Genomic DNA, 26,941 nt, shown 5'->3' on the forward strand with positions numbered 1-26,941 from the left:
TCCTGTTTTCACTGATGAAGGTCTAGAAGAGCAGCAATAGATGAGCAATCGTCTCGGACTTTACATCTACAAGGTGAACCAACTAGGTAGGAGTGTCTAATAGAGTGGACAGTGAGTGGACACGGTATTTAAAAACTCCAGCAGCGCTGCTGTGTCTGATCCACTCATACTATCACCATGTCATTGTCACTGCAGTGCTGAGAATGATCCACCACCTAAATAATACCTGCTCTGTGGTGGCCCTGTGGGGGTCCTGACCATTGAAGAACAGGTTGAAAGCAAGCTAAAACAGTATGTAAAGAAACAGATGGACTACAGTCAATAGCTGTGAGTGTAGAAACAAGGAGGTGCTTTTAATGTTATGGCTGATGTGTATGTTTAACAAAAAAGCTGACTGTAATGGAGAAATGAAATATGAAAAATGTTTCTTTAAAATAACCTGATTTAATGTGTAAACCAGTAGATATTAATGCTTGAATTTTAACATATTAAAAAAGCCTGCCCCTGACCATTTTAGATTTAAGGATGGTGTACTATACATAAAAAAGAATGCATTTTGTCTAGTTCTGTTAAACATATAAGGACCACCTTCATTACAACTGAAACTGAAATGTCATCCAGCTATTTGGAATTCCTTGCTAACAAGCTACCACATGCCCAATGCCCATAGTGTAAAAACAAGGAACTGAAGAGCATGTGTCAGACTACTCGCTCTACTATTTTACAAATTACGGAGAGAGAAAAGTGAATATCAGTAATGAAAGCTTACAAAGGCATTAAATATACCCTGTTTGCATGCTGCTACATATTCTGGGTAAGTACAATACACAAAAATATCTACAGTCTAATATATACTCTAAATTATTCCACTTTGTCTATGACAACTAGTTTTTCATTATACAAATTTAAAGTTTTATTCTATAAAAGAAATACTGTGATTTTTCAAGGTGGCCAGCGGTGTCTTGATTACTGTGGGCATCTACGCCAAAGTGGCCAAGGAAAATGGTACTGACTTGCAATTCTTATCATACATACCAGCCCTAGCCTTAATTGTATATTTTCAATATATTTAATAAAAGCTGAGGTAAATAATGCTTGTTTTACAGATGTAGTGGATACTTTAGCAACAGATCCGGCTCTCCTGTTGCTCACTGTAGGTTCCCTCATGTGCATTATAACATTTCTCGGATGTTTTGGAGCACTGCGTGATGTTATTATACTACTAAAAATGGTAAGAAGACAATAACTTAACTGATATGTTAATGATATATAATATTATGTTGTTAGTTGATGTAGAATAAGTTTGTCTACTGTTATAATTTAGATTAAGAATAAATGTAATAAACCCTTTGATGCACAAGCTAAGCAAACCCCTTCTAATGGGTGGAAAATGACCCATATTCATCCATTCAAGAATATTTTCATATGCACATAAGTCAGTTATTCATGTATTTACTGTCTTAGCTAATAAAAGCTATCTATACTAGAATATGTAAACAGCTAGCAAGCAAATAGTATTGGATATATTCAAGATTCAAGAGCCTAATCTTTGGTTGTCTTTCAAAAGATCAGTAAATATGTTTTTGACTACAAACACTTACAAATGTCAGTAGTTCCTGTCAAATTCCATAGTAAATACATAAGGGTGCATTAGAAAGGTAGTGATACAAAAATGATTTTTATGAAAAAAGTAAAAAATATAAAACTGAAATAAGGATTTGTGATGATCAAAAACAAGTTAATTGAGGAATTCATGGAAGCTTGAATGACAAAATTAATTTATTGCAAAGATATAGAAAATAAAAATTCAGTTGGGTCACTTTTGACCCAGGTTGTGCATCAAAGGGTTAATTTATTTTATTTACTGTATTATAATATTATGTAATTTACATTTAATTTGATTTTACATATTTAGGTCCAACATTTTATGTATTTTTCTTTAGTTTTTAGGAATTTTACTAGTCGTCCTGATTCTACAAATGGCTGCTGCAGTCTTGGGCTTTCTCTTCTCAGAAATGGTACAGATTAAACTAAGTAAATGAATTATTTACATAAGATTTTAATTTAACTCAGATCTATTATTCTGGATGTCTTGTGCCACCTCTAAGGTTTTACAAAGGGCAGATTCGCTAATGAAGAAAGCAATTGTACAGTATCGAGAGGATATGGACTTAGAAAACATCATCGACTTTGTGCAGAAAAAGGTTTTTTTTTTTTTTTCAATTTGGTTGTATTTAAATGGCTTTGAGTTTAGTAATGTGTAAATAATGAGTATAAAATGTTAGCTTGTGTGTTCAATTTCTTACCTTTTTATGTCATTAATCTTTGTTGTTTAATTGCAGTTCATGTGCTGTGGAGTGGATTACTATTCGGACTGGTCTCAGAATGAATATTTTAACTGCTCTGAGAAAAATCCAAGTCTAGAAGCTTGTGGTGTGCCTTTCTCTTGTTGTGTACGGAATCCGAATGAGGTAAAACACTCATAATTTTACCCATTTGAATAAAAGTATTTGGACACCGGACCATGTGCTTGTAGGACATCCCATTTCAAAAACAAAAGGTATTAAAATAGAGAGATCTCTATGCAATATTTTCATCCACCCTTTTGAGAAGGCTTTTTACAAGACTATTGTGAATGGACATTTATGCCCATGTGACTGAGCACTAATGTTGGTTCAGAAAGCTTTAACTTATATTCCAGTTCTCTGTTAAGTGGGAGTAAGATAAGGGTTCTGTGCAGGACACTGTAGTTACTATAAAGCAAGATTTTCTTCATGTCTTCATAGCTTATGCTATGTGTACAGGGGGCACAGGCATGTTGGAACAGGAAAGGGCCTTACCTAAACTGTTGCTGTACGGTTAAAAGCATACAATTCTCTTTATATTATTGATTTATTACAACTTTTAGCAATAGTTATGGCTAACAAACAGTTCAGTAATTAGTAGGGGTGTCCAATACTTTTCACCACATAGTGTATTAATAGAATTTGGTGGTTCTTGTTTTCTAGACTGTTTTTAATACCATGTGTGGATTTGAGACTCAGAGAAAAAAGGAATCCTCAATCAAGGAACACGTTCATATCAACGGTTGCCTGGACAAGATAGTTGTGTGGGGACAACAGAACCTTCTACTGATCGGAGGAATCAGCATCAGCTTACTTTGTCTTGAGGTGAGACTTGAACTAGTTTTAAAGCATGTACAGTGTATCACAAAAGTGAGTACACCCCTCACATTTCTGCAGATATTTAAGTATATCTTTTCATGGGACAACACTGACAAAATGACACTTTGACACAATGAAAAGTAGTCTGTGTGCAGCTTATATAACAGTGTAAATTTATTCTTCCCTCAAAATAACTCAATATACAGCCATTAATGTCTAAACCACCGGCAACAAAAGTGAGTACACCCCTAAGAGACTACACCCCTAAATGTCCAAATTGAGCACTGCTTGTAATTTTCCCTCCAAAATGTCATGTGATTTGTTAGTGTTACTAGGTCTCAGGTGTGCATAAGGAGCAGGTGTGTTCAATTTAGTAGTACAGCTCTCACACTCTCTCATACTGGTCACTGAAAGTTCCAACATGGCACCTCATGGCAAAGAACTCTCTGAGGATCTTAAAAGACGAATTGTTGCGCTACATGAAGATGGCCAAGGCTACAAGAAGATTGCCAACACCCTGAAACTGAGCTGCAGCACAGTGGCCAAGATCATCCAGCGTTTTAAAAGAGCAGGGTCCACTCAGAACAGACCTCGCGTTGGTCGTCCAAAGAAGCTGAGTGCACGTGCTCAGCGTCACATCCAACTGCTGTCTTTGAAAGATAGGCGCAGGAGTGCTGTCAGCATTGCTGCAGAGATTGAAAAGGTGGGGGGTCAGCCTGTCAGTGCTCAGACCATACGCCGCACACTACATCAAATTGGTCTGCATGGCTGTCACCCCAGAATGGAGCCTCTGCTGAAGTCTCTACACAAGAAAGCCCGCAAACAGTTTGCTGAAGACATGTCAACAAAGGACATGGATTACTGGAACCATGTCCTATGGTCTGATGAGACCAAGATTAATTTGTTTGGTTCAGATGGTCTCAAGCATGTGTGGCGGCAATCAGGTGAGGAGTACAAAGATAAGTGTGTCATGCCTACAGTCAAGCATGGTGGTGGGAATGCCATGGTCTGGGGCTGCATGAGTGCAGCAGATGTTGGGGAGTTACATTTCATTGAGGGACACATGAACTCCAATATGTACTGTGAAATACTGAAGCAGAGCATGATCCCCTCCCTCCGGAAACTGGGTCGCAGGGCAGTGTTCCTGCATGATAATGACCCCAAACACACCTCTAAGACGACCACTGCTTTATTGAAGAGGCTGAGGGTAAAGGTGATGGACTGGCCAAGCATGTCTCCAGACCTAAACCCAATAGAACATCTTTGGGGCATCCTCAAGTGGAAGGTGGAGGAGCGCAAAGTCTCGAATATCCGCCAGCTCCGGGATGTCGTCATGGAGGAGTGGAAAAGCATTCCAGTGGCAACCTGTGAAGCTCTGGTAAACTCCATGCCCAGGAGAGTTAAGGCAGTTCTGGGAAATAATGGTGGCCACACAAAATATTGACACTTCAGGAACTTTCACTTAGGGGTGTACTCACTTTTGTTGCCGGTGGTTTAGACATTAATGGCTGTATATTGAGTTATTTTGAGGGAAGAATAAATTTACACTGTTATATAAGCTGCACACAGACTACTTTTCATTGTGTCAAAGTGTCATTTTGTCAGTGTTGTCCCATGAAAAGATATACTTAAATATCTGCAGAAATGTGAGGGGTGTACTCACTTTTGTGATACACTGTACATTTAATCCCCCTTTACTTCTATAACAGCTCCCAATTTTCTGGGAATACACTTAAAAGATTTTAGGAACATGGTTGCAGGGGATTTACACAAAAGAACTGTTGCCAGGTTGGGAGCAAGAAATTCTTAGAATGTAAATGTACAATAGAATATGATACTGTAATGTACAACCCCAAATCAGAAAAGGCTAGGACATTATGGAAAATTCTGAAGTCTGGTAAACATTTCATTTTGTTAATATACCTCCATTCCTGTATTTCAGGCCTGCAACACATTCCAAAAAAAGTTGGGCTGGGGGCAATTTAGGGCAGTAATCAGGTTAAAAAAAACTAAATAATAAAGTGAAATTATTTATCAACAGATGATTGTAATCATGATTTTGGAACAAAAGCAGTATTCATGAAAGGCTGAGTTTTTAAAGAACAAAGATGGGCAGAGGATCTTAAGTTTGTCAACAAATATGTGAGAAAATTAATTAAATTGTGTAAAATGTACCACAAAGAAGGATTGGAAGGGATTTTCACATTTCTCCCTCTACACAGCATAATATCAATAAACAATTCAAGAAATCTGGAGAAATTTCAGTGCGTAAGGCAATCAAGAACTGTCATTTACAAATGCCAATTGAAATTTTGTGAGAAAAAGAAGCCTTATGTTTAATGCCTTTCAGCCTTATGCGGCGTCAATGAGATGTTTAACATGATAATATGCATGTGTTCACAAATTTTTGGCCACGTGTTTTTAACTCTGCATCTGCATACATTTCCCATGTGGTGTACCTTATTTATTTGTTTTTTGGACGTTTCTGTACATGTTATGGAAGTCTGGAATGAACTATGAGGAAATTCAGTCATAGATGATTCATCAATGTAAATAATCTTGCTTACGTGTCTAAACATGATTTGATAGGTGACACCTTTAGGCGATGTGTTTTCAGTGGAACATTTTGTAGCAAATAGTGAGTTCAGAGCCAAACCAAACAAAAAATAAACAGCAAGAGGAATGATAAAGTGGCATTAATGCTGTAGTATGAATGTACAGTAGTTCTTTAAATGTCCAAAAAGGTGGAAATCAGATGGAGATAAATCCGGTATATATGCTCTCACTCAAGTCTCTCAGACACGACCAATTACTACTCCTCCCGCCCTCACAGTTTCCAACATTAATTGGTGGCACACCCGCCCCATCATACAGACTAAACTGATAGAAACATTTCACAGATTAATAGACATTTTTGGGTCATAAATCTAAGTCATATGATGTATGAGTCTAAAGACTTGCCTCAAACTTTACCCTAATGTACTGCCTTTGTATTGTCCCCACTTTTATTTACTGCAGCTTTAGGCAGGAAAAAAACACTTCAGAATTGTTACTGTCCTAAAGTTTATAACCAGTATTCTGTGATTAAAAAATAACATGAGACACAATAACTACAAATGATGTTAGGACACTCTTTAATTTGTTATATAAGTCTATTAATTTCTAAATAACAAGCACAATATTGTACTTTCTATATATTTAAGACACATCAATATCAAAGTAATTATCACAAAATATATAAGCAATCGACCCCCCCCCCAGTGTATATAGGTCTGTACAAAGTCTTAATTTGTTGTACTGTAATATATTTACAATCAAATAAAACATTGTGATTGTTAGAATGGGTTGCCTTGTTTTAATATATATTTTTCACAATCCAATTTTTACCCAATTGCGTTATGCTTCCTCTCTACTGGTGCTGACCCTTGCCCCAATTGAGGAGAGCGAACTGTCACATGGCCCCTCCAAGAGGCGAGTTCATATGCGATCAGCCTTGTGCACGGAGAGCCACACCCTGATCACCATTATTGCTCTACTCTGTGCAGTTGCCATCAATCAGCCAGCAGAGGTCGTTATTGCACCAGTTATGAGGAACCCTGGTCTGGCTTACCCACCCTGTGAACAACAGCCAATCATTGTTCATTTGGTCGCCCAGCCCAGCCGGATGGCAGAGCTGAGACTCAATACAATGTATTCGAAATCCCAGCTCTGTGTTAGTGTATTTTACGGCTGCGCCACCTATGCGGCTATGTTTCACTTTTTTATTTTTTTAAATGTGTATATACAGTGCCTTGCAAAAGTATTCAGCCCCCTTGAACTTTTCAACCTTTTGCCACATTTCAGGCTTTAAACATAAAGATATGAAATTGTAATTTTTTGTGAAGAATCAATAACAAGTGCGACACAGTTGTGAAGTGGAACGAAATTTATTGGATATTTTAAACTTTTTTTAGAAATAAAAACCTGAAAAGTGGGGCGTGCAATATTATTCAGCCCCTTTACTTTCAGTGCAGCAAACTCACTCCAGAAGTTCAGTGAGGATCTCTGAATGATCCAATGTTGACCTAAATGACTGATGGTGATAAATAGAATCCACCTGTGTGTAATCAAGTCTCCGTATAAATGCACCTGCTCTGTGATAGTCTCAGAGTTCTGTTTAAAGCGCAGAGAGCATCATGAAGACCAAGAAACACACCAGGCAGGTCCGAGATACTGTTGTGGAGAAGTTTAAAGCCGAATTTGGATACAAAAAGATTTCCCAAGCTTTAAACATCTCAAGGAGCACTGTGCAAGCGATCATATTGAAATGAAGGGAGTATCAGACCACTGCAAATCTACCAAGACCCGGCCGTCCCTCTAAACTTTCAGCTCAAACAAGGAGAAGACTGATCAGAGATGCAGCCAAGAGGCCCATGATCACTCTGAATGAACTGCAGAGATCTACAGCTGAGGTGGGAGACTCTGTCCATAGGACAACAATCAGTCGTACACTGCACAAATCTGGCCTTTATGGAAGAGTGGCAAGAAGAAAGTCATTTCTCAAAGATATCTATAAAAAGTCACCTGGGAGACACACCAAGCATGTGGAAGAAGGTGCTCTGGTCAGATGAAACCAAAATCGAACTTTTTGGCCACAATGCAAAACGTTATGTTTGGCATAAAAGCAACACAGCTCATCACCCTGAACACACCATCCCCACTGTCAAACATGGTGGTGGCAGCATCATGGTTTGGGCCTGCTTTTCTTCAGCAGGGACAGGGAAGATGGTTAAAATTGATGGGAAGATGGATGGAGCCAAATACAGGACCATTCTGGAAGAAAACCTGTTGCAGTCTGCAAAAGACCTGAGACTGGGACGGTGATTTACCTTCCAACAAGACAATGATCCAAAACATAAAGCAAAATCTACAATGGAATGGTTCACAAATAAACTTATCCAGGTGTTAAAATGGCCAAGTCAAAGTCCAGACCTGAATCCCATCGAGAATCTGTGGAAAGAGCTGAAAACTGCTGTTCACAAACGCTCTCCATCCAACCTCACTGAGCTCGAACTGTTTTGCAAGGAAGAATGGGCAAAAATTTCTGTCTCTCGATGTGCAAAACTGATAGAGACATACCCCAAGCGACTTGCAGCTGTAATCGCAGCAAAAGGTGGCGCTAGAAAGTATTAACGCAAGGGGGCTGAATAATATTGCACGCCCCACTTTTCAGTTTTTTATTTCTAAAAAAAGTTTAAAATATCCAATAAATTTCGTTCCACTTCACGATTGTGTCCCGCTTGTTGTTGATTCTTCACAAAAAAATACAATTTCATATCTTTATGTTTAAAGCCTGAAATGTGGCAAAAGGTTGAAAAGTTCAAGGGGGCTGAATACTTTTGCAAGGCACTGTATATATATATGTGTGTGTGTGTGTGTGTATATAATTTTATTTATTTTGTCAAAAAAGTAATTAAACCCCTTTCACATTTACTTTCTGAGTAAATGGTTACAACAGACTGCCCTCTCTAGGCCAAGATAATGGTTGATAATTTTGTAGTGGTAAGATTTAACCAACACTATTCTATTAAGTACACACGTACCACCTACTGTATTTCTATTCAGCATCAATAACTATATGTTAGCAATGATGTTAATTTTGATCTAGAATTCTGTTTTCTTTCAGATATTTATGATTGTCCTGGCGGCTGCTCAGCTTGATCAAATCCAAAAAGTTCAACAGAAGAGGAAGAAACCAAGTGTTAGGCCAAACAGGACGTAATTTAAACTATTTTTTAAAGTTGAATACTAAATTTAAGCTCATTACAAAAACATTCTATATTATTCCATTTATGAAACAGTAAATGTATAACAAACATGTACATCATAAAAATATGTTAAATGTGAACATTGTTTGTGTCTGTAAATAGAGTAGATTTTTCAAACGTGTACATAAATTGTTGAATTATAAATGCCATGTGGTACAGAATATTATTCATTTGTATTCATTTTTGAATAATTTAGTCCTGATTGAGCCCTTTTAATATGCTCAAATGGTCACTAAATAATTATCTAATTTGTAAACTCTTTGGTCTGTTTACATTTTTATGTTTTATTTGCAATTATATTTTGCATTTCCTTAAGGTTTTACAACCTTTGGCAATGTAATTTTCCTATATTGTGTTCTACAGCACCACTATGTACTGTTAACCAGTTTTCCTATGATGTTCTCAATACATTGTACTCAGACACTCGAAAACATGAAAAACACGTGTGTACGTGTGTGTGTGTGTGTGTTCTATAGAACCACACATGTGTTGGATTTTTTCGTCTTCAATACACTCATAAGGTTAAACTGAAGTGGATTATAACTGTGGATATCTTTAAAGAGATTGTGAGTGGGGTCCAGACTTTTCTCACGTGAAGTAACACGATAGTGAGCCCTGAAGTTTCGGAGTGGGTTATAATCTGATGGCAGAGTGTAGGGACAGTGAAAGCCCTCCTTAATAAAGGAACCATTCTGTGAAATGGCTACAAACCCATCCTTGTGTGGTGTAATTCTAATAACAGCCGCGTAGACGTACTGGATATACAAGAGGGACCCTGTAACAACAAGAAATCAAATAAATTACATTATGATTATCTTTTAGTCCACCAGCATTAAACTAACAAGGTCCCACTATTTTACCTATTAGATTCCAAGTATTATTACTAAAAGCCGTGTACACAAGTCATTTGTGTACGTCATGTAGGAATTTTCCTGTCCATTTTATTAGCTCCACCTACCATATAGAAGCACTTTATAGTTCTACAATTACTGACTGTAGTCCATCCATTTCTCTACATACTTTTTTAGCCTGCTTTTACCCTGTTCTTCAATGGTCAGGACCACCACAGGACCACCACAGAGTAGGTATTATTTGGGTGGTGGATCATTCTCAGCACTGCAGTGACAATGACATGGTGGTGGTGTGTTAGTGTGTGTTGTGCTGGTATGAGTGGATAAGACACAGCAGCACTGCTGGAGTTTTTAAATACCGTGTCCACTCACTGTCCACTCTATTAGACACTGCTAACTGGTTGGTCCACCTTGTAGATGTAAAGTCAGAGACGATCGTTCATCTATTGCTGCTGTTTGAGTTGGTCATCTTCTAGACCCTCATCAGTGGTCACAGGACGCTGCCCATGGGGCGCTGTTGGCTGGATATTTCTGGTTGGTGGACTATTCTCAGTCCAGCAGTGACAGTGAGGTGTTTAAAAACTCCATCAGCGCTGCTGCGTCTGATCCACTCATACCAGCACAACACACACTAACACACCACCACCATGTCAGTGTCACTGCAGTGCTGAGAATGATCCACCATCTAAATAATACCTGCTCTGTAGTGGTCCTGTGGGGGTCCTGACCATTGAAGAACAGGGTGAAAGCAGGCTTAAAAAGTATGTAGCGAAACAGATGGACTACAGTCAGTAATTGTAGAACTTCAAAGTGCTTCTATATGCTTCTATATGGTAAGTGGTAATATATATATATTACCAGTAAACAGTAAAAACAATTCTACACTTGAATAACAATTCTGTTGGACTAAAACAGAAACAGAACTAACCTGTAGATACATCCCAAACTTTGATGGTTTTGTCCTGAGAACCAGTGAACACATATTTATCATTTACAGAGAAGGCAGCACACAGAACCCCTTCGAAGTAAAAACCCTGTGTAATGATAAAAACAAAGAGTAAAACGTGAGGTATTTTAAAAATACAATTAAAGTTGGGCCGCTATTAAGTAGGTTTACAAAACTGCTTGAACTCTTTGAACACTGGGTGTCACTACTGCATAAAATGCTCCCCATCTTCTTTTCCCCAAATCTAAGGTTTTTTAGTTTTTGGATAACATAGTGGTTTCAAGGAAATGGAAACCAAAATTCTTCCCAGTGCAGCTTTAATGACAGCCCATATGGTTTCATTATATTGATATTTACAAAACTGGGGTTTACATCAAGTACATGTAGTAATCGTTGTCTGTGGTAATTGCTCATACACTGCACACTGCTACTAACATTGGGGGTAGAAATGAATGCTGGTCAGATATATAACACTAATGTGGGATTTTTTGTACACAACAGAAAAAAAACTCAATTAACTCTCACCTTGTACTCCATGGTATGGTCCAACATCATGGGTTTCAAACTCCAAAGTTTCTGCACACAGTCCGCTGACCCGACCAGAGCGTGTGTATCCCAGTTGCTCATTGCGATGCAGGTGATAGCAGACGCATGGTGATCCAGCTCTGCTGCTGAGGCACTCCGAAAGTCATAGATAGCCACTTCCCCCCCAAGAGTGCCGTACAGGAGTCTGCAGTCGGGCAGCAAAGCCATGGCGGACACAGGAGAGTGGAGCAGGGACAGGGAGTATCTGTGGGATGGACCCTCCACACACGGAAAGCTATCCCTTGCTGTGATCTCGAACAAGCACACCTCATCCTCATAGGCCACAGCGATCTTGTCCTCCCTGGAACTGATGGCCATGCTGCGCACAGCGTGCAGGCTTTCTGGAGGAAGCAGGCATAGAGTCTCCTGGGCAAAATCTAAAGGGTAGATGAGAACGGTACCTTTGCAGAGGCCACAGAAGAGCAGACGTTTCTGTTGAGCCAGTTCCATGCAGCACACCTCGGAGGAAACGTCCATCAAGTCGGGGGACAGACCTGTGGAGCACATAATAGCTTTGAAGATCTATGTGCAAAGGGTGTTCAATTGCCCGATTGCGTCATGGTTCCTCTCCACTAATGCCGACCCCGGCTCTGAATGAGGAGAACGAAGCTAACCCACGCCCCCTCTGACACGTGGGCGGCAGCCGTATGCATCTTGTCACCTACACTTAACGAGTGCATAAGCGGACCAGCACTGTGTACGGATAGACACACCCTGATCAGCACTCTCTTTCCTCATCTCTGTGCAGGTGACATCAATCAGTCATGAGAGAGTCCCTATACGGCTTAATATCCCACCCCTTCTATGAACAACAGGCCAATCGTTGTTCATGTGGCTGCCCAGCTGGCAGGCAGAGCTGAGACTCGGTACGATCTATTCGAGATCCCAGCTCTGGTGTTCTAGCGTGTGTTTTACCGCTGCGCCACCTGAGCGGTCTTATGTGCATTATTTATTTATTTATTTTGCAGAAGAGTTTTGACATTCCATGAACATTTTATTTTTAAGTTATTAAACCAATCAAAATAACTGGCATGGTTAAGGTGTTAGCTAAAGTAAATTGGATACGCTAATCTTCTTCGTGCATTCTCTGCTAGTTGAATGGCACCATCTCTGAGAGCCGCAGACTAACACACTTTAAGAGAGCCGCAGCACTTATGGAGGATCACCCTGCTCTTTTCTTATTTTTCCACCACTCGTTTGAAAAACCCACTATAAATAAAAACAGTTTGGCTCACCATCAGAAAAGCTCCATGTGAACACCTTTTTTCTGTCCTCTTTTCTGATAAAGTGAACAGTGTTGCCATCTTTGCATGCGACCACCCTCGGGCAGTTGGCAGGGATACAAGGCTGGCTTTTGTGCTTGGGATTGTATTCTGGCTGCCACAGTTTAAAGCAATCAGAGGTAGTTGAAGCAGAGATGATTATGGTGTTGTACACGGACAGGAAGGTGACAGGAGATCCCATACCACTGAAGCAATCTAGCAGCTGACCAGTGATTAAACCCCAAAGCTTTAAAAGACAAGAACAAAAGGTCAATTACATCAATCCAAACCTTGACTTGATGTCTATAGCGCATATTGCTTAGGTTGGTCGTTCCACAAAAATAGGCATTACACAACAGATCTAGTACATTCAGAAAGAGGGACAGTGGTAGCCTAGTGGGTAGAGCTTTGGGCTATCAAACTGAAGATTGGCGGAAGACTGTTGGGTTCTTGAGCAAGGCCCTTAACCCTGTCTGCTCGAGGGGCGCCATACGATGGCTGACCCTGGGCTCTGACCCCAGCTTCCAAACAAGCTGGGATATGCGAAGAAAGAATTTCATTGTACTGCTCACCTGTATATGTATATATGACAAATAAAGGATATCTTATTTGTATTTGTACACTTTGACTTTTTTGCACATGATTGTGTTGTGAATTTGATTTTGAATGGATATAATTGCTATTTTTATCCATTTTTATCCTATTTTTTAAACATTTATTAAGAATTAAAAACGAAACTATTTTAATTACAAAAGCATTCAGACCATTACGGTGGCCATACAAATTGTAATCAGTTGCATTCTGTTTGCTTTCATTATCATTCTAATAATCCTTGAGTTGTGCAAAGTTGTTGGACGGACAACCATCTCTGCGGCAACCCATAAATCAAATTTATGGTAGTGAGGGAAGACGGGGCACTTTTAAGTAACAGGCATATGACTGCAAGTAAAGGACTCTAGCAGGATGAGGAATAAAGATCCCCTGGCTTAATGGATCTCTTTGGGAGCCAAATACTGGAATATTCTCATTATGTATACAAACTCACACTGGGGCAAAAGTTAACTTTTCAACACAACAATGACCCAAAGCATACAACCAAAACAACACTAGAGGGGCTTAGGCACGTCTCTGAATTGAGTGATCCAGCCAAAGCACAGATTTAAACCCCACCGTACATCTGTGGATAGTTTTCAAAGATGCCTGGCATCATATCTGACAGAGCATTAAATGATCTGCTATTAAAAATGGGAAATCCAGGTGTTTAAAGCTTGTAGATATGTTTCCAAGAACACTTGCAGCTGTAATTTTTGCCAAATGGGCTTCTACAATGTGTTTAATAAAGCGTCTAAATATATTTGTGAATTAGAAATTTCAGTTTTTGATTTTCCATTAATTTTCAACAAACTCTCATTTTGTCATCATGGGTGATTGATTATTTAATTTTAATAGGAAATAACTACCATACAGTATATACCAATTATGTTTACACTTATACAACGCATTCATTGTATATGTACATATCAAATCCAGACTGACAACTTGAAAAGCTGACTACTCCAAATGCATCAACCCCTTTTGCCCTAGTAAACTAAGTAATAGTTAAGTTAAAGTGTCATATTGTGCATATTTTGTGTATAACTGCATTACTTCAATTCAGGCATTTATTCATTACAATGTCCGATATGGTGACCATTTTACCAGATGCTAATACTATGTAATATAGTAATTTATGTATAATAATTATATTATATATTAAATTATAGATATATCACACATGTACATTTAGCCTGTGTACACAATGTAATAATCCAGTCAATTAAGTGTATTCAGAACTGCACAAAATAAAAAACTATTTTATATTTTAAGGAGAGAGGAAGTGAAACTGACCCGTATGACATGATCCTGAGAGCCGGTGATGACCTTGCTTCCACTGCTGTAAGAAACTGCTGATAAGACTGTGGCCTCATGCTGAAATTCCAGAGTTTTCTGAACAGTGGCTGAATTCACATGCAGGACAGCCAACGTCCTCTCACAGCCTGGGTTTGAAAAGATTATTATAAGAATTAAAAGCTTTTAACTTGTATAATTAAAGTAGATATGCTTTAAGCATTTTAAACCTGCAAAGGATTGCCCCAGGTGTAGGTAAATGATTACATATGTGTGTAATGTTTTGAGATGGACCGACACCCAGTCTGGGTTGTTTTTGTGTCTTCCTACTATCGGTTCCAGTTAGCATCTGGACACACCAGTACCTTAATCAGGATTAAGATGAACAATGAGGAATGATTTTGTTTCGGAAACAATCAATTTGGTTCATATTATTTATTAGCTGTTGATTTTTAACTAACTAATTAATTACACAACTAAGAAAAGTGTTTTTTTTGGGCTGGGCACCTACATGAACAACAACAGAGTGGGAGCCTGACAGGGAATTCCTCATAACTGAGGCAATTACGACCTCTGCTGGCTGATTGATGGCGCCTACACAGAGTTGAGGGATAATGCGTTGATCACGGTGTGGCTCTCTGTACACAAAGCTGATTCGCAGATGAACTCGCCTTGTGCAGATGAAAAGATACAGTCGGCTACTACACACGTGTAGGAGGGAGCGTGTGTCAGTCTCGCTTTCCTCAACCAGGGCGAGGATCGAGAAAATGCATAAACAAATATATATATAAAAAATATACCTGCAAAAAGCACATTCTCATCCTCAGAGGTGCACATAAACGAAGCCGGAGCAAGAAGCTCAACATCTGCCACAGTCCCAGTAGCTGAGACCTGGTGAAAAAGGCACACAAATACATTCAATCAGAGAAAAAAAACTCAAATTTACAATAAGCACTACTAAAATGAAATATTACCAATAGCAGTGATCTTTCCTGGCATGCAACAAGGAGTCTATCATGTCTGGGAAGTGTGAGGACAGTGGATACAGTGAAACCCTGTTCAGAGCTGAGCTGGCTGTGGGATTTCTGTGCACCAGTGCTCGAGTCATGGAGCCAGAGCTGGCCATCACTGGACAGCACTGCCACGTCCTCTCCCAGTCCAGCAAGAATCGAACACTCTCCATTCACATCAGCTTCATAAAGGAGCTCACCAGTGTCCAAATGCCATGATTTGACCTACACAAAAGGGACAATAAAGATGAAAGGTTGCACTATATTTATAATATATTGCCAAAAATATGTCGAGATCAGGTGTTTCTCTAGTGGCCTGCACAAAGCACTAACTTCAACCCAACTTTACACATTTGGGCTGAATTGGAATGTTGATTGCAGGCCAGGTCAATCTCACAGGACTTAACTCATAATTGCTTTTTTGACTAAAAGGCACAAATTCTTACAAACGTATCAAATTGTCATGCTGAACCCATGGTCAGGTCTTTACATTCTTTAGGTTATATACTGTTTATGATATGAAAAAAAATTTTCACAGTCCAATGAAACACCTACAGATTATTATTTCTTATTGAATAACCCTTCTATCCTTGATGTTTTCTTGTAGCATAGTGAATTGGCTATGGCTAAATAAGCTCAATCCATTAATTAGAAGAGATGTCTTCATATTTTGGGCCATGTAGTGTATCATTTACATCTTAGTGCAGCCGCCCAACCCTGGTTGGGGTCACGGTTGTCCAGTTTCACTAGGATACAAAGTGTGCAAAGCAGGAAATCCCTCAACACATAAGGAATTCATGTATGTGTAGACACCCGGCTGAACGATAGCACTGCTAAGATTCGAACCCAGATCTTAGAGGTGATGGACTAGCATAATAAACGGCACCACCAGAGCAACCATAAATACAATGTATACAGAAAACAGCCAGATGAAAAGATGTCCTACTTGTCCTTGTGCATTAGAAAGAACCATGGCACTAGACTCAAACACAAGGATCTGTTCAGCAGACCAGGGCTGGACTGAAACTGCAGCAGGGATGCAGTAGATCTGTTTTCCACTAAGCAGACTCCATTTCTTAAGAGAACCATCAAGTCCAGTAGATAAGCAATGGTCACCTCCTTGTACAAGCTTCACAGACTGAACCGCCCCTGCACAGCAAAAACATAAAAAATGCGTAAATACACACCAGTATTTTCACATGCAGGCATTACACTAACAACTTATCAAAGTGCAAACACTATGTGGCCAAAAGTATGTGGATTTACTGATCACAGTGTTTGCTAACCTGTGTGTCCTACAAGTGTATGAAGCACCTCGAGATGTTTTAGGTCCCACAATATCAGCACTCCATCTACAGAACCTGCTATCAGCAAATCCCTCTCGGCACAAACATCCACTGCTGTAAATCCTTTAGAAAACAGACAAGAAGAACAAAATGACAGTGAACAATCCAGTTTGAACCATAGTCTAAACTGTCTGGTAATGTGATCTACAAAGAAGGGCCAAATGTTTGTTTTGGGTTACACTGGTTACAGAAAAAAACGTATCCAGTGTTGAGGAGGGTGGCTATAAAATATAACTATAACATATAAAATACAAAAATTACCCACTTGCCTTTTACAAAACTACTGAGCGTGCTTTCCAAAGGCCCTCCCGGGGATTGTAGGAAGGTACACTTGGGCACAAGTACAGGGTCTGGACAGGAAGCAAACCAATCATGGCAATCAGAGCAGAGGCATCCAATCAGAGAGTGATACGCAGGGGCGAGAGCCTGAAGTCTGGCACATAGCTCGGTGAACAGGAGGGATGGGTCTGTAGAAAAAGATCATCTCAAGTTAGGGGCGTTGTTTACTGACTAAAAATACTGAGGATATTAAATGTGGTGCTTAAATGGTTTTTCATTTATATCATAACATATCAATAATATTTCAATGCAATATAAAAAGTTCCAACCTCCATGTTTGGTAAAAAGCATAAACATAGTACTGTACATTCAGTTGGTGAAAGAAAGGTGTAGGCAAGCAAACATAACATCCATTGGTGCTTTAATATCATGTGCATTATTACAAGCTTGCCCCACCTTTGCTGCATTAAAAGCCTAGTCTCTACTCATCTGAAAGAAATTGAATTCGATTTTTAAACACAACTGTGTGTATTTTAAGCAGCTCTTAAAAGTGTCTACATAATTTATGCCATATAGAATATGTACATGCAAAAATAAAATCATCAAACAAATAACCCATAAGCTACAACACTCACCAATGTGTCCATCAATAAAATCTATGGTGGGCTTCAGCAGTAGAAAGCAGTCACGGATGAGCTTGATTTCAGGACAGTCCATGACATCAAGACAGAGTGACAGATCCTGAATTACACTGGCCACTCCACAGCTGAGAGTCTTGCAATATAACCACTCCAGATTACCTGCACGAGAGTGGATGAAGTTTATACTACATCTATTTTATAATTATTACCTGATTCTGAAATAGCGTTTACCGAAGCATACCTATCACTGCTTTACACAGTTCCTCCAATTTCTCTGCATGTATAAGGTGATAAGGCAGTTCGTGCAGCATCCTAAGATTGGCGATTCCTTCAGTAAACCACAGGGGCTGACAGGGTACCTTGACAAAAAGAGGTTGAGGTCATTTTGATGCCACATTTAATTCCAGCAGATCCAGATTTTGGATCGATAATTACCTTTCTGTCAGCATTTAGTTGGGTTTTCAGCGAAGGCAAATGTATAGGTTTGAGTTGGCCTTGACTCCACTGGCCTGAAAAGTACTCGCTGAGAATAATGTGCATTTCAACCCGCTTCTCCGCAGTAAGATACCTCTCCTGAACCATCTCGGTAAAGTTCCTAAAGAAAATAGAAGACACTCAGGCTCTGATTTTAAAATGTTTTCTAAAATAATGAGCTTTTCCCAAAAGCAACTGTTTTATCTTTATAGCTTGTTAAAATGTATTGTTAGCCACTCCAAGACTGTGAACTCCAGAACAATGTTGGTCAACTTTGTGCTAGTGACTTACCTTAAAGAGAACCCCAACACAACAATGCCATTTTCCCATCGTTCCATTAGATAATCCCCTAGGTCGTGTTTGAGGCGTGCCCAAAGTAGAGGAGGAAAGCGTATAAGTGTGTGACTTGGAGGAAGCCAGCTCTGATAGACCTCTGCCAGGACATCGTTATCTAAAGACAAAACATCTCGAAGTTCTGCCTCCGATAAGCCACATCTGTAAACACACAGTGAATATTTTAACATCACATTTTAATGTAGAATATAATCTTAAAGTAGCTTTAAAAGTACTCCAGTGATTGTTCAGCATACACTACATGGCTAAACTTATGTGGATTGGGTTTAGATGTTTAGCCATTCAAGCCATTGGTAGCCATTGTTCCAAGATATAAAAATCAATAATGTAGGACAAATGAAATACCTCCAACTTCTTCAACCTGGCAACACTTCTTTTAAATAAATAACTTTAAATAACTAAAACTTGGCTTTCCAAAACCAGTCCCTTTTCAACACAATAAAGTTTAAATATATAACACAACATTAATACACAAGCCTTAAAATAAATGTTCCAGATAATAGCATATTACATGATTCAGGTTTTTTCAAGGTGTTTTAAAGCAGTAGTGTAGTTTTTACATATAGCAGCATCACAGTTAGATCCAGTACACACCCTAGTGTTCACCAATTGTATCATTTTAATAGAGCTGACTTGTAGCACTACTGTTTACGTTTACGTAATTTACTACAAGTGTCATTGATTTAATTATCTTTGCTAACTGCATCATCTCAGCCAGGATCACCTGGATACATAGGGCAAATGCCAAGAATACACCCTTCACCGATTGCAATTAACATATTCTCAAACCTGATGACTAATGGTAAGTTAAAGCAGCCAGTACATGTTCTGCATCTTTGGTTGGTTGGTGACAAAAAAACAAGAATAGCTAAAGAAAACCATAAACATAAATTTAGTTTGGGGTGGGTGTGCATTCTGAGAGAGCATATTTTAGGGTTTAGGTTTCAGTTGTGTCAATCGACTCTTTCTCCTTCACAAAAACATGTTTGTGGAAACTATAGATTTGCTATAGATTTATTGATATTGGACAAAGATGTTGACCAACTGGTCAAAGTTGAATGGGTGGGGTGTTCTATTGTTTTTAATTTAAATCAAATTTTATTTTAGGAGCTGTCAACAAGAATTTAAGACAGTTCCTATGGAGCCTAGGCAAAATTCAGCCAAACTTCATTCTAAATGACTGGCACATGATTCTATCAGTGGCGATTTCTCTAAGACTGCAAGGGAAGCTCAGCTTCCCCTAAAATGTCCAAAATTAAATGGTCAAATATGTACAGTTGTGTTAACATTTCATTGACTACAAATGCGTTAGAACACGTTCATCTCGAAGACGAGTTCGTTCAGAATCAGCTAATTATCACAAATCGACTCGATTTTCTTAACTTAACTCATACATTCCCGTAGCGTCAATGCATTTGCCCGCAGAAGCTGAGCGTCTCTTCACTTCTATGGGACTGCGTTGAGGGGTTTTTTTTATGCTCCAAAACTCGCCGGTCATTGGATAAATGCCTCGATTTTGTCCCGCCCCCGGACGCTGAGCGTCTCTGGGGGTGAATGGGGCTGTGGCGGGTCTGGACGCGGAGCTTCTGCAAGATGATTGGAGGATCAGTGGAAAGGCTGAATCCCGTTTTGATTGACAGCTAGTTTGAGCGCTACACCGTCACTTCTCAAACTCAAACTCAAAAGAAGCTTTATTGGCATGACAAATAGGGACAATAGTCACTTAATCACTAGGAGCTTCAGTCCCATCGCGGATTTTGCGAGTGAAGTCGAAAGACAAACTGCAACCCATTTCAGGCCATTTTCTTGTAAAAGGAACAGAGGGCAGAATTTATGTGTAAATAAATTGACAAATTTTATGATGTAAGCCGACAATGAGCTTCCCCTCTTTGAAAGACCAGCAGCCGCCACTGGATTCTATACATCGTATTCTTGGGAATTAGGGCACATGACACACCATAGGAAATGATAATATGTAGGGTTATTGTGTTTCCAAACTGTTTGCTTTAGTTAAAAAACGGTAGCTTCCTCAAAAGGCAACACTGGTTTTTACTTGAAGTAAAAGTGACTGTCAATGACAAACCTGGATAGGCTGATGTAACCCAGAGCGTGGCAGACCAGTCTCTCGCCATGCTTTATTTCCAGCCTTTGGAGAAATAATGATATAATTTCCTGCACTGAGCTGCCAAGATAAATCTCAGACATATTGGTGTAGGATGACCACTGCTTTGCCATGTCCAGAATTAGTTTAAGATGTAAGGGACTTCCAGTCTTGTGGAAGCTTTGGAGAATAGCCTGCACCTGTTCTGACGTGAGTCTCTGTCCAGCAGCACTCATACTGGCATCAATGATGGCCTGCCCTTGACCAGAAGTCAAAGGCTCAACTTGAAGGAAAAATGTTTCATCGTTAAACATTTCATTAAGTTTCTTTAAGGGAGAACCATGGTTCAGGGCTGACATGACTAAATGCACGTTGGGTGGAATTTCTTTGGGAATCCACTGCAACGTATGAGCATTGCTGGTCTGTGATAGGTGGTCCAGAGAATCAAGGATAAGCACAAGGGTTTCTCCTTTTTTGGACACTTGTTGCAGCATGGCATGAAAGAACGTTACCAACTTGTCATGTGATTTTGCTGTCTGTGGGCAGGGGGTTGCCAGCCCAAAAGCTCCGCAAACCTGAAAACAAATTCCCCTAAGAACAGAGTCGGCATCTGTGCTGAGCGGAGACGTACCAAGCAGACGTAGAGCGACCACAGCTTGTGGTTCCAGGACAGCTAGCATCTGCTGGGCTAGCTTGCACAACAGAGCAGTCTTACCAGTTTCCGGAGGACCGTATACAATAAGAGGGGGGTGATGAAAATTTGTAGATTCCCATATTATGAGGCCAAGCTTGGCAAGAAGACCGTCTCTTCCAGTAAAAACAGAACATCTCTGATAACTTAAATTTGCATGATGAAAAAGTTCCTGTTGAAGCCAAAGCGACCCTCCATCTATGATCGGAGGTGCTTGTCTGTTAATCTTGCTCTTTATCTGAGACATGACCTGCTCACAAAATTTCTCCAGATAGTTCCTGTGTTCTTTACGGTTCACATCAATAGCAGCATTGTTAAGTTCCAAGCTCTGGATTTCAAGTTTGCCTAAGCAGGCATTGTTGATGCGTTGTTTTAGATTGGTCAAGAGTTCCTGGGCCTCAGTGTCCAAGAGACCATCAGCTGTGACATCCAAAAACTTGCTGGCATGCTTATTGTATTCACTTTTCTTTAAATTAGCAAGTTCCTTCATGAAGATGACAGCTAAAGGCTGGTCCTGATCCTGCTGACATCTGAGAAACCCGTCTTCCAGCTCCCACTCAGTCACTGTAAACATCAAGCATAATAGTATCATTATTTTATGCACAGAGCCTGACACGAGTTTTACAAAATGACCGAATGTTCTCACTTGACTTGAAGAACTTGTGCTTCTGCTCAGGACTGATGTCCCCGTCCTTCTCGGCTTGTAGTGCTGCACTGCATAAAAGCTGCAACAGCCGAGCTTCAGTGAGATTCCAGGACAAAACATTCCCATCGTGTTGTGCTCTAGCCTCAGGTGTTGTGTCATTGTAATAAGGATAGTGGATGCTGATTGGCTGTAGGATGTATTTCAGTGGTACCGAGTTATCATCTCTAATGAACCATTTCTTAACAAGTGTCAAGCCTTCTCGGTCCTTGGACAATTTGGATAGCAGTACATCAAACTCGCTTTCTGATATGAAGCGTGGGAGGGGACGGGCACCATACTGAGTCCCTACAAAAGCCTGTGAACATCAAGTAAACAAACAAGCAGCTCATTAACCAAAAGTTAGATGTTATGTGTAAGGTTAAGGAGATTGAATGAAATTGCTAAACTTACAAGAAAACTAGGACCAGCAGAAACTTTCTGACATAACTTGATCTCCTGCAGGCACAATTCAGTCGTAATGTGATCACCGATTATTGAATCGGACATGCCCCATCTGAAATCCACAACCTAAGGGCATTGTAAATAGATATGAAAATGTATCCACATGTTAAAAAGATCAAGTCCGACCACTCAGTATTATACCCCACCCAGAGGATATTGGGTGAAGGGTCTGATAATTCAGATTAGTCTCACATTCTACCCCAACATGACTGATATTGCAGAATTAAATAAAAAAAAATATTTCACAGTATTTTTACGGTATAATCTAACAATGGGAATAGAACAACATTAACAGTTAAGGTCTAGCTTCTGTGTATCAAATTATGTACCAACCTCAAAGACAAGGCCAAGATTCTGACAGAAGCCTTGTAATTCAGGATATGCTTTCTCCCAAAAGGCATTTCTTTCACTGGCCAAATCTGTCAAATGAAAACAATTTATTAAAAACATTTAAGGCAGCAATAATTGTGCAATAAATGCTACAAGATCAACACATTAAAAGCAGTAGCTACTAAATATTAAGTTTGTTTGTTTGTTTGTTTGGATTTTAACGTCATGTTTTACACTTTGGTTACATTCATGACAGAAACAGTAGTTACTCATTACACAAGATTCATCAGTTCACAAGGTTATATCGAACACTGTCGTGGACAATTTAGTGTCTCCAATTCACCTCACTTGCTTGTCTTTGGACTGTGGGAGGAAACCGGAGAACCCGGAGTAAACCCACGCAGACATGGGGAGAACATACAAACTCCCACCTGGGGATCGAACCCAGGACCTTCTTGCTGTGAGGTGACAATGCTACCCACTGAGCCACTGTGCTGCCCTACAATAATTATGTGCTACTGTTAAACTTTTTTGTTTGTTTACATACACATTTGGGTCATGTGTGGTATGGCAGACTAGGAATATTGATTTTTGCTACTGTTTTTGTGACAATCATTAAAAAAGTACATAGACCAACTTATTTAAATTACATTATAACACATTGTACACAACCAGGATCATCTGTACACATAACTGTCTATAGCCACAAAGTACATAGAAACAGTAGTCTCTTTGCCAAGGTTGGGAAGAAACCCAAACTGTTATCTTATGCTTAGAAGATATAATATCAGGAGCACAAAAAAAAGTAATTTAATGCTGCTATAACACACTGCATTTGAAATAGTTAAATAATATATAGCTACACCTTTATGGCCGTCCCAAAGTCCTGAACTAAATACATAAAGAGAATATGTGTGAAATCAACAAAAAAGTACAGGTCATGCCAGAAAGCCAACTAGCTTTTTATTTTCTCCACCAATTCTGCCAAGTAGAATAGTCATAGACACTGATGGTCTGTAACGCGTTACTTAGTAACGCGTTACTCTAATCTGACCACATTTTTCAGTAACGAGTAATCTAACGCGTTACTATTTCCAATCCAGTAATCAGATTAAAGTTACTTATCCAAGTTACTGTGCGTTACTATTTTTGTCATTTTCCTTAGTGAAAAGATATTTTTGCTTTCTTCTTGGCAGGAGCGGAGCCAGGGGGTGGCCAGTGGTTGCCATGGCCACCATAAAGTAATCTTCGGCCACCCCTCTGGCCCCCCCCACCACCGCTTTGCCGGCAATTTTTTTGCGGAAGCATTTCTGCACGCAGGAGCAGCGCACCTCAAATAAGTAGTTCTTCACCAAAACAGTGCCGTAATACACTCAACATAAATGTCAACCACCAACACAATTACAGAAGTAGTACTATTTAGTAGTATTCGTGGCGCGCTACGAGTAAAAGCGCCAGCTGGCTCTGCGCATTCCAGTGTTGCCAGATTGGGCGATTATCCGCCTAATTGGGCGGATTTTGTTGGAAAACAATTTAATAGCAGGTAAATAACACTTCTATTTAAAAGAAAATCTTCCGTTTTAAGAAGCTCCAGCATTGTAGAAGGCTATTAAAAGTAAAGTCAATTTTCAATGCTGATTTAGCGTAATAGTGTTGGTCAGTCTATCATATTCTTGAAAGAAAATTAAAATTTGTTTTCCATGCATTCACACTAGCATGTTCTGGGATTAAATTGAGTCTCATCAGTACACACAAGTTGGCAGCCAAATGATAAAGTATTGCAAAGGAATATCTTTGAAATATTCTGCATTATATAACTAATAAAGTAACTTGTAATCTAACTTAGTTACTTTTAAAATCATGTAATCCATAAAGTAACTAAGTTACTTTTTAAAGGAGTAATCAGTAATCAGATTACTTTTTCAAGGTAACTATGCCATCACTGGTCATAGATCCAATATTCACAGATCCAACCCTGACGCTTGGCTATCAGAAGTGGTTTGGTGAAGTGAAAAAGCAACGAAATATATTCCCAGCAATTTGGGGTTATACACAGTGGATTCAAAAAGTATTAAGACCTTATGAGTATTTTAACTTATCAGTTCATTAAACAATTAATAACCCATGATGTGCAAAATGTCCCTGTACCAGATACCACAGGACTCTTTAGGGCGTCTTGTGGAGTACGTCTTGGCAGGTCAGAGCTGTTCTGAGGGCACATTAGGTGGGTGGTTCTAATGTTACTAAATTATTAACATATTCTAACATGTAATAATAAAGTAATTATTAGTCAAAATAACTTTGACACTATTCACTTTTTACACAAATACACTATAAAAAAAACCACAACTGTACCTGAAATAGTTGAGCTGATGAACACTCGGACCACATTGGATGGAGGCTGCGGACAGCTCGTATTGTGTCCACGCAGAGCCTCGATTCCCAGAGCCTCTATCAGTTCCATCACAGCCACTTCCTACAAGCCTAAATCACATTCAACCCATCAGGAGCTGCTTCATGATGTATCATGTGCTGCTATGAAGCTTTAAAGGTTAGTCAGTAAGCACCTTGTGTACCTTATTATCTAAAATATAAACTTACTAATGTCAAGCAGCCCGGTGCTTACCCTTTAGAACAGGAAGACAATGTATCCTGGACCACAGCCTGGTAGGGACTGTTCATCAAAATGTGTTTGTGCTTATCTGTTGCACATTTTATCCACTGAGATCAGCTATGCCAGGAGGAACCTTTGTTTACCACCCATCCCTGACATGGTGATGGCACTCCTGGGAGAGCTAGCAGCTGCTGTTCCACTTAATTACCTGTAGCGGTTTGGATGACTAAACACCCATTTGGCACAAACCTTAACACTTGCAGTAGTCTCCTTCCTTAAATGTTTTGCTAAGTAATTAAAAAGTGCATTTGCTAATATGCACTTTGGTTCTGATAGAGTTTCAATTTCATATTTTGCTTTAAACCTGCCCGATATTGAATAATCAATTATGGCTGGAATTTAAGCAGTGGATTTAGAGCTGTTAGTTATTTTTGTTATTACACACACCTGCTCCACTGTTCACTAACATAACACATGCATCAATTAAGGATGACTGTGTGCAGTGTTCATCCTCAGTCTTACCCTTAAATTTAGAACTCCTTTGGAAGAAGATTGCATGGTCCCAAGAAGGGCCATCAAGGGACTCAATTTGTTTGTGACCACATTGTGTAGCGGATTAGTTTGCAAGGCTAATTCACTAGGTTACTGAGCATTAAAAAAAACATAACTTTTTTTTAATAAGTCTAAGGTTGTAACAGTACTCACACAGGATGCTCAGAGACACCCATGGTGAGTAACCACTGACAGTGGTCCAAAGGACAAAAAAAAATCCAACAAGCTTTTGGGCAGCCAAAACTTCATGCCAAAGGACATAAGTCAAAGTCATCTGGGAGGGACCAACCAAAATGCACCTATGGCACAATAATATGTTAAATATGTCATATTGCACAGTGCATCAAACCCTTCTGTGTATGGGGTTGCATAGACTCAGACAACCGGCATAGAAACTGGATATCAGAACTGTGAAGTTGAATCCGATTGGTCAGTTGAATCCTGTTTCCTCAAATGTGCACCATTTACCCATGAAATATTATATATGACTTCAATCAAAGTGACTGAGTTACATTCTCTGATGTTTCTGCTCAGTGAACCGACACTCACTGGATGTTTTCCAGCTTTCCATTAAAACCCTAGGTCCAGTTGTGCATAAAAATCCCAGTATATCAAACCATGGTCAAAATTACTTTGAATCTGCAGGCCCAGCTCACACTATGGCAGTGTTTATGGGTTCAGAGTTCATGATTCCACCATCAAACAAAGAAAAAGTGAAAATGACAAGCCACTAATAGTGAGATACACAAAAGCTTGTCTTACATTTCCTACAGCCAACATTGCTATTGCAAGTGTAACTTCTGTGGTATTACTTCTGTGGATATTGGCATATACTGCATATAATAAAGTGGCAAAAAATTCTCTCTGATGTTAATTACATCATGTACATCAAATGTCAAT

At 39.4% G+C, this 26,941-nt stretch overlaps 2 protein-coding genes across 2 annotated transcripts; one reads left to right on the forward strand and one right to left on the reverse strand.

The window, feature by feature from the left end:
* Positions 1–754: 754 nt before the first annotated feature.
* zgc:113223 (uncharacterized protein LOC541424 homolog) lies at positions 755–8,925 on the forward strand. Its single transcript, XM_063013420.1, has 8 exons — positions 755–814; positions 948–1,005; positions 1,107–1,231; positions 1,944–2,018; positions 2,109–2,204; positions 2,343–2,471; positions 3,009–3,170; positions 8,830–8,925. The coding sequence occupies exons 1-8, from the start codon at positions 758–760 to the stop codon at positions 8,923–8,925; spliced, it is 798 nt and encodes a 265-aa protein (XP_062869490.1). The 5' UTR covers positions 755–757.
* Positions 8,926–9,402: 477 nt separating this feature from the next.
* Positions 9,403–26,821, reverse strand: nwd1 (NACHT and WD repeat domain containing 1). Its single transcript, XM_063013421.1, has 20 exons — positions 26,804–26,821; positions 25,231–25,351; positions 22,879–22,964; positions 22,495–22,611; positions 22,045–22,399; positions 20,690–21,962; positions 18,544–18,747; positions 18,214–18,373; positions 18,020–18,137; positions 17,773–17,937; positions 17,128–17,325; positions 16,799–16,921; positions 16,459–16,661; positions 15,477–15,737; positions 15,303–15,393; positions 14,503–14,651; positions 12,577–12,862; positions 11,294–11,847; positions 10,751–10,856; positions 9,403–9,746 (listed from the first exon to the last, which is right to left on the reverse strand). The coding sequence occupies exons 1-20, from the start codon at positions 26,819–26,821 to the stop codon at positions 9,442–9,444; spliced, it is 4,893 nt and encodes a 1,630-aa protein (XP_062869491.1). The 3' UTR covers positions 9,403–9,441.
* Between the last annotated feature and the right edge of the window lie 120 nt (positions 26,822–26,941).

This window comes from Trichomycterus rosablanca, chromosome 17 (genome assembly GCF_030014385.1).
Source record: "Trichomycterus rosablanca isolate fTriRos1 chromosome 17, fTriRos1.hap1, whole genome shotgun sequence".
Taxonomy (NCBI): Eukaryota; Metazoa; Chordata; class Actinopteri; order Siluriformes; family Trichomycteridae; genus Trichomycterus; species Trichomycterus rosablanca.

Coding starts and splice junctions, on each gene's coding strand:
- zgc:113223 (XM_063013420.1), top strand. CDS start 758: ATGAAAGCTTACAAAGGCATTAAATATACCCTGTTTGCATGCTGCTAC. Junction 1,006..1,106: donor CAAAGTGGCCAAGGAAAATG/GTACTGACTTGC, acceptor CTTGTTTTACAG/ATGTAGTGGATACTTTAGCA. Junction 1,232..1,943: donor TTATTATACTACTAAAAATG/GTAAGAAGACAA, acceptor ATTTTTCTTTAG/TTTTTAGGAATTTTACTAGT.
- nwd1 (XM_063013421.1), bottom strand. Junction 22,965..25,230: donor CATCAGCTCAACTATTTCAG/GTACAGTTGTGG, acceptor TTCATTTGACAG/ATTTGGCCAGTGAAAGAAAT. Junction 18,138..18,213: donor AACTAAATGCTGACAGAAAG/GTAATTATCGAT, acceptor CTTTTTGTCAAG/GTACCCTGTCAGCCCCTGTG.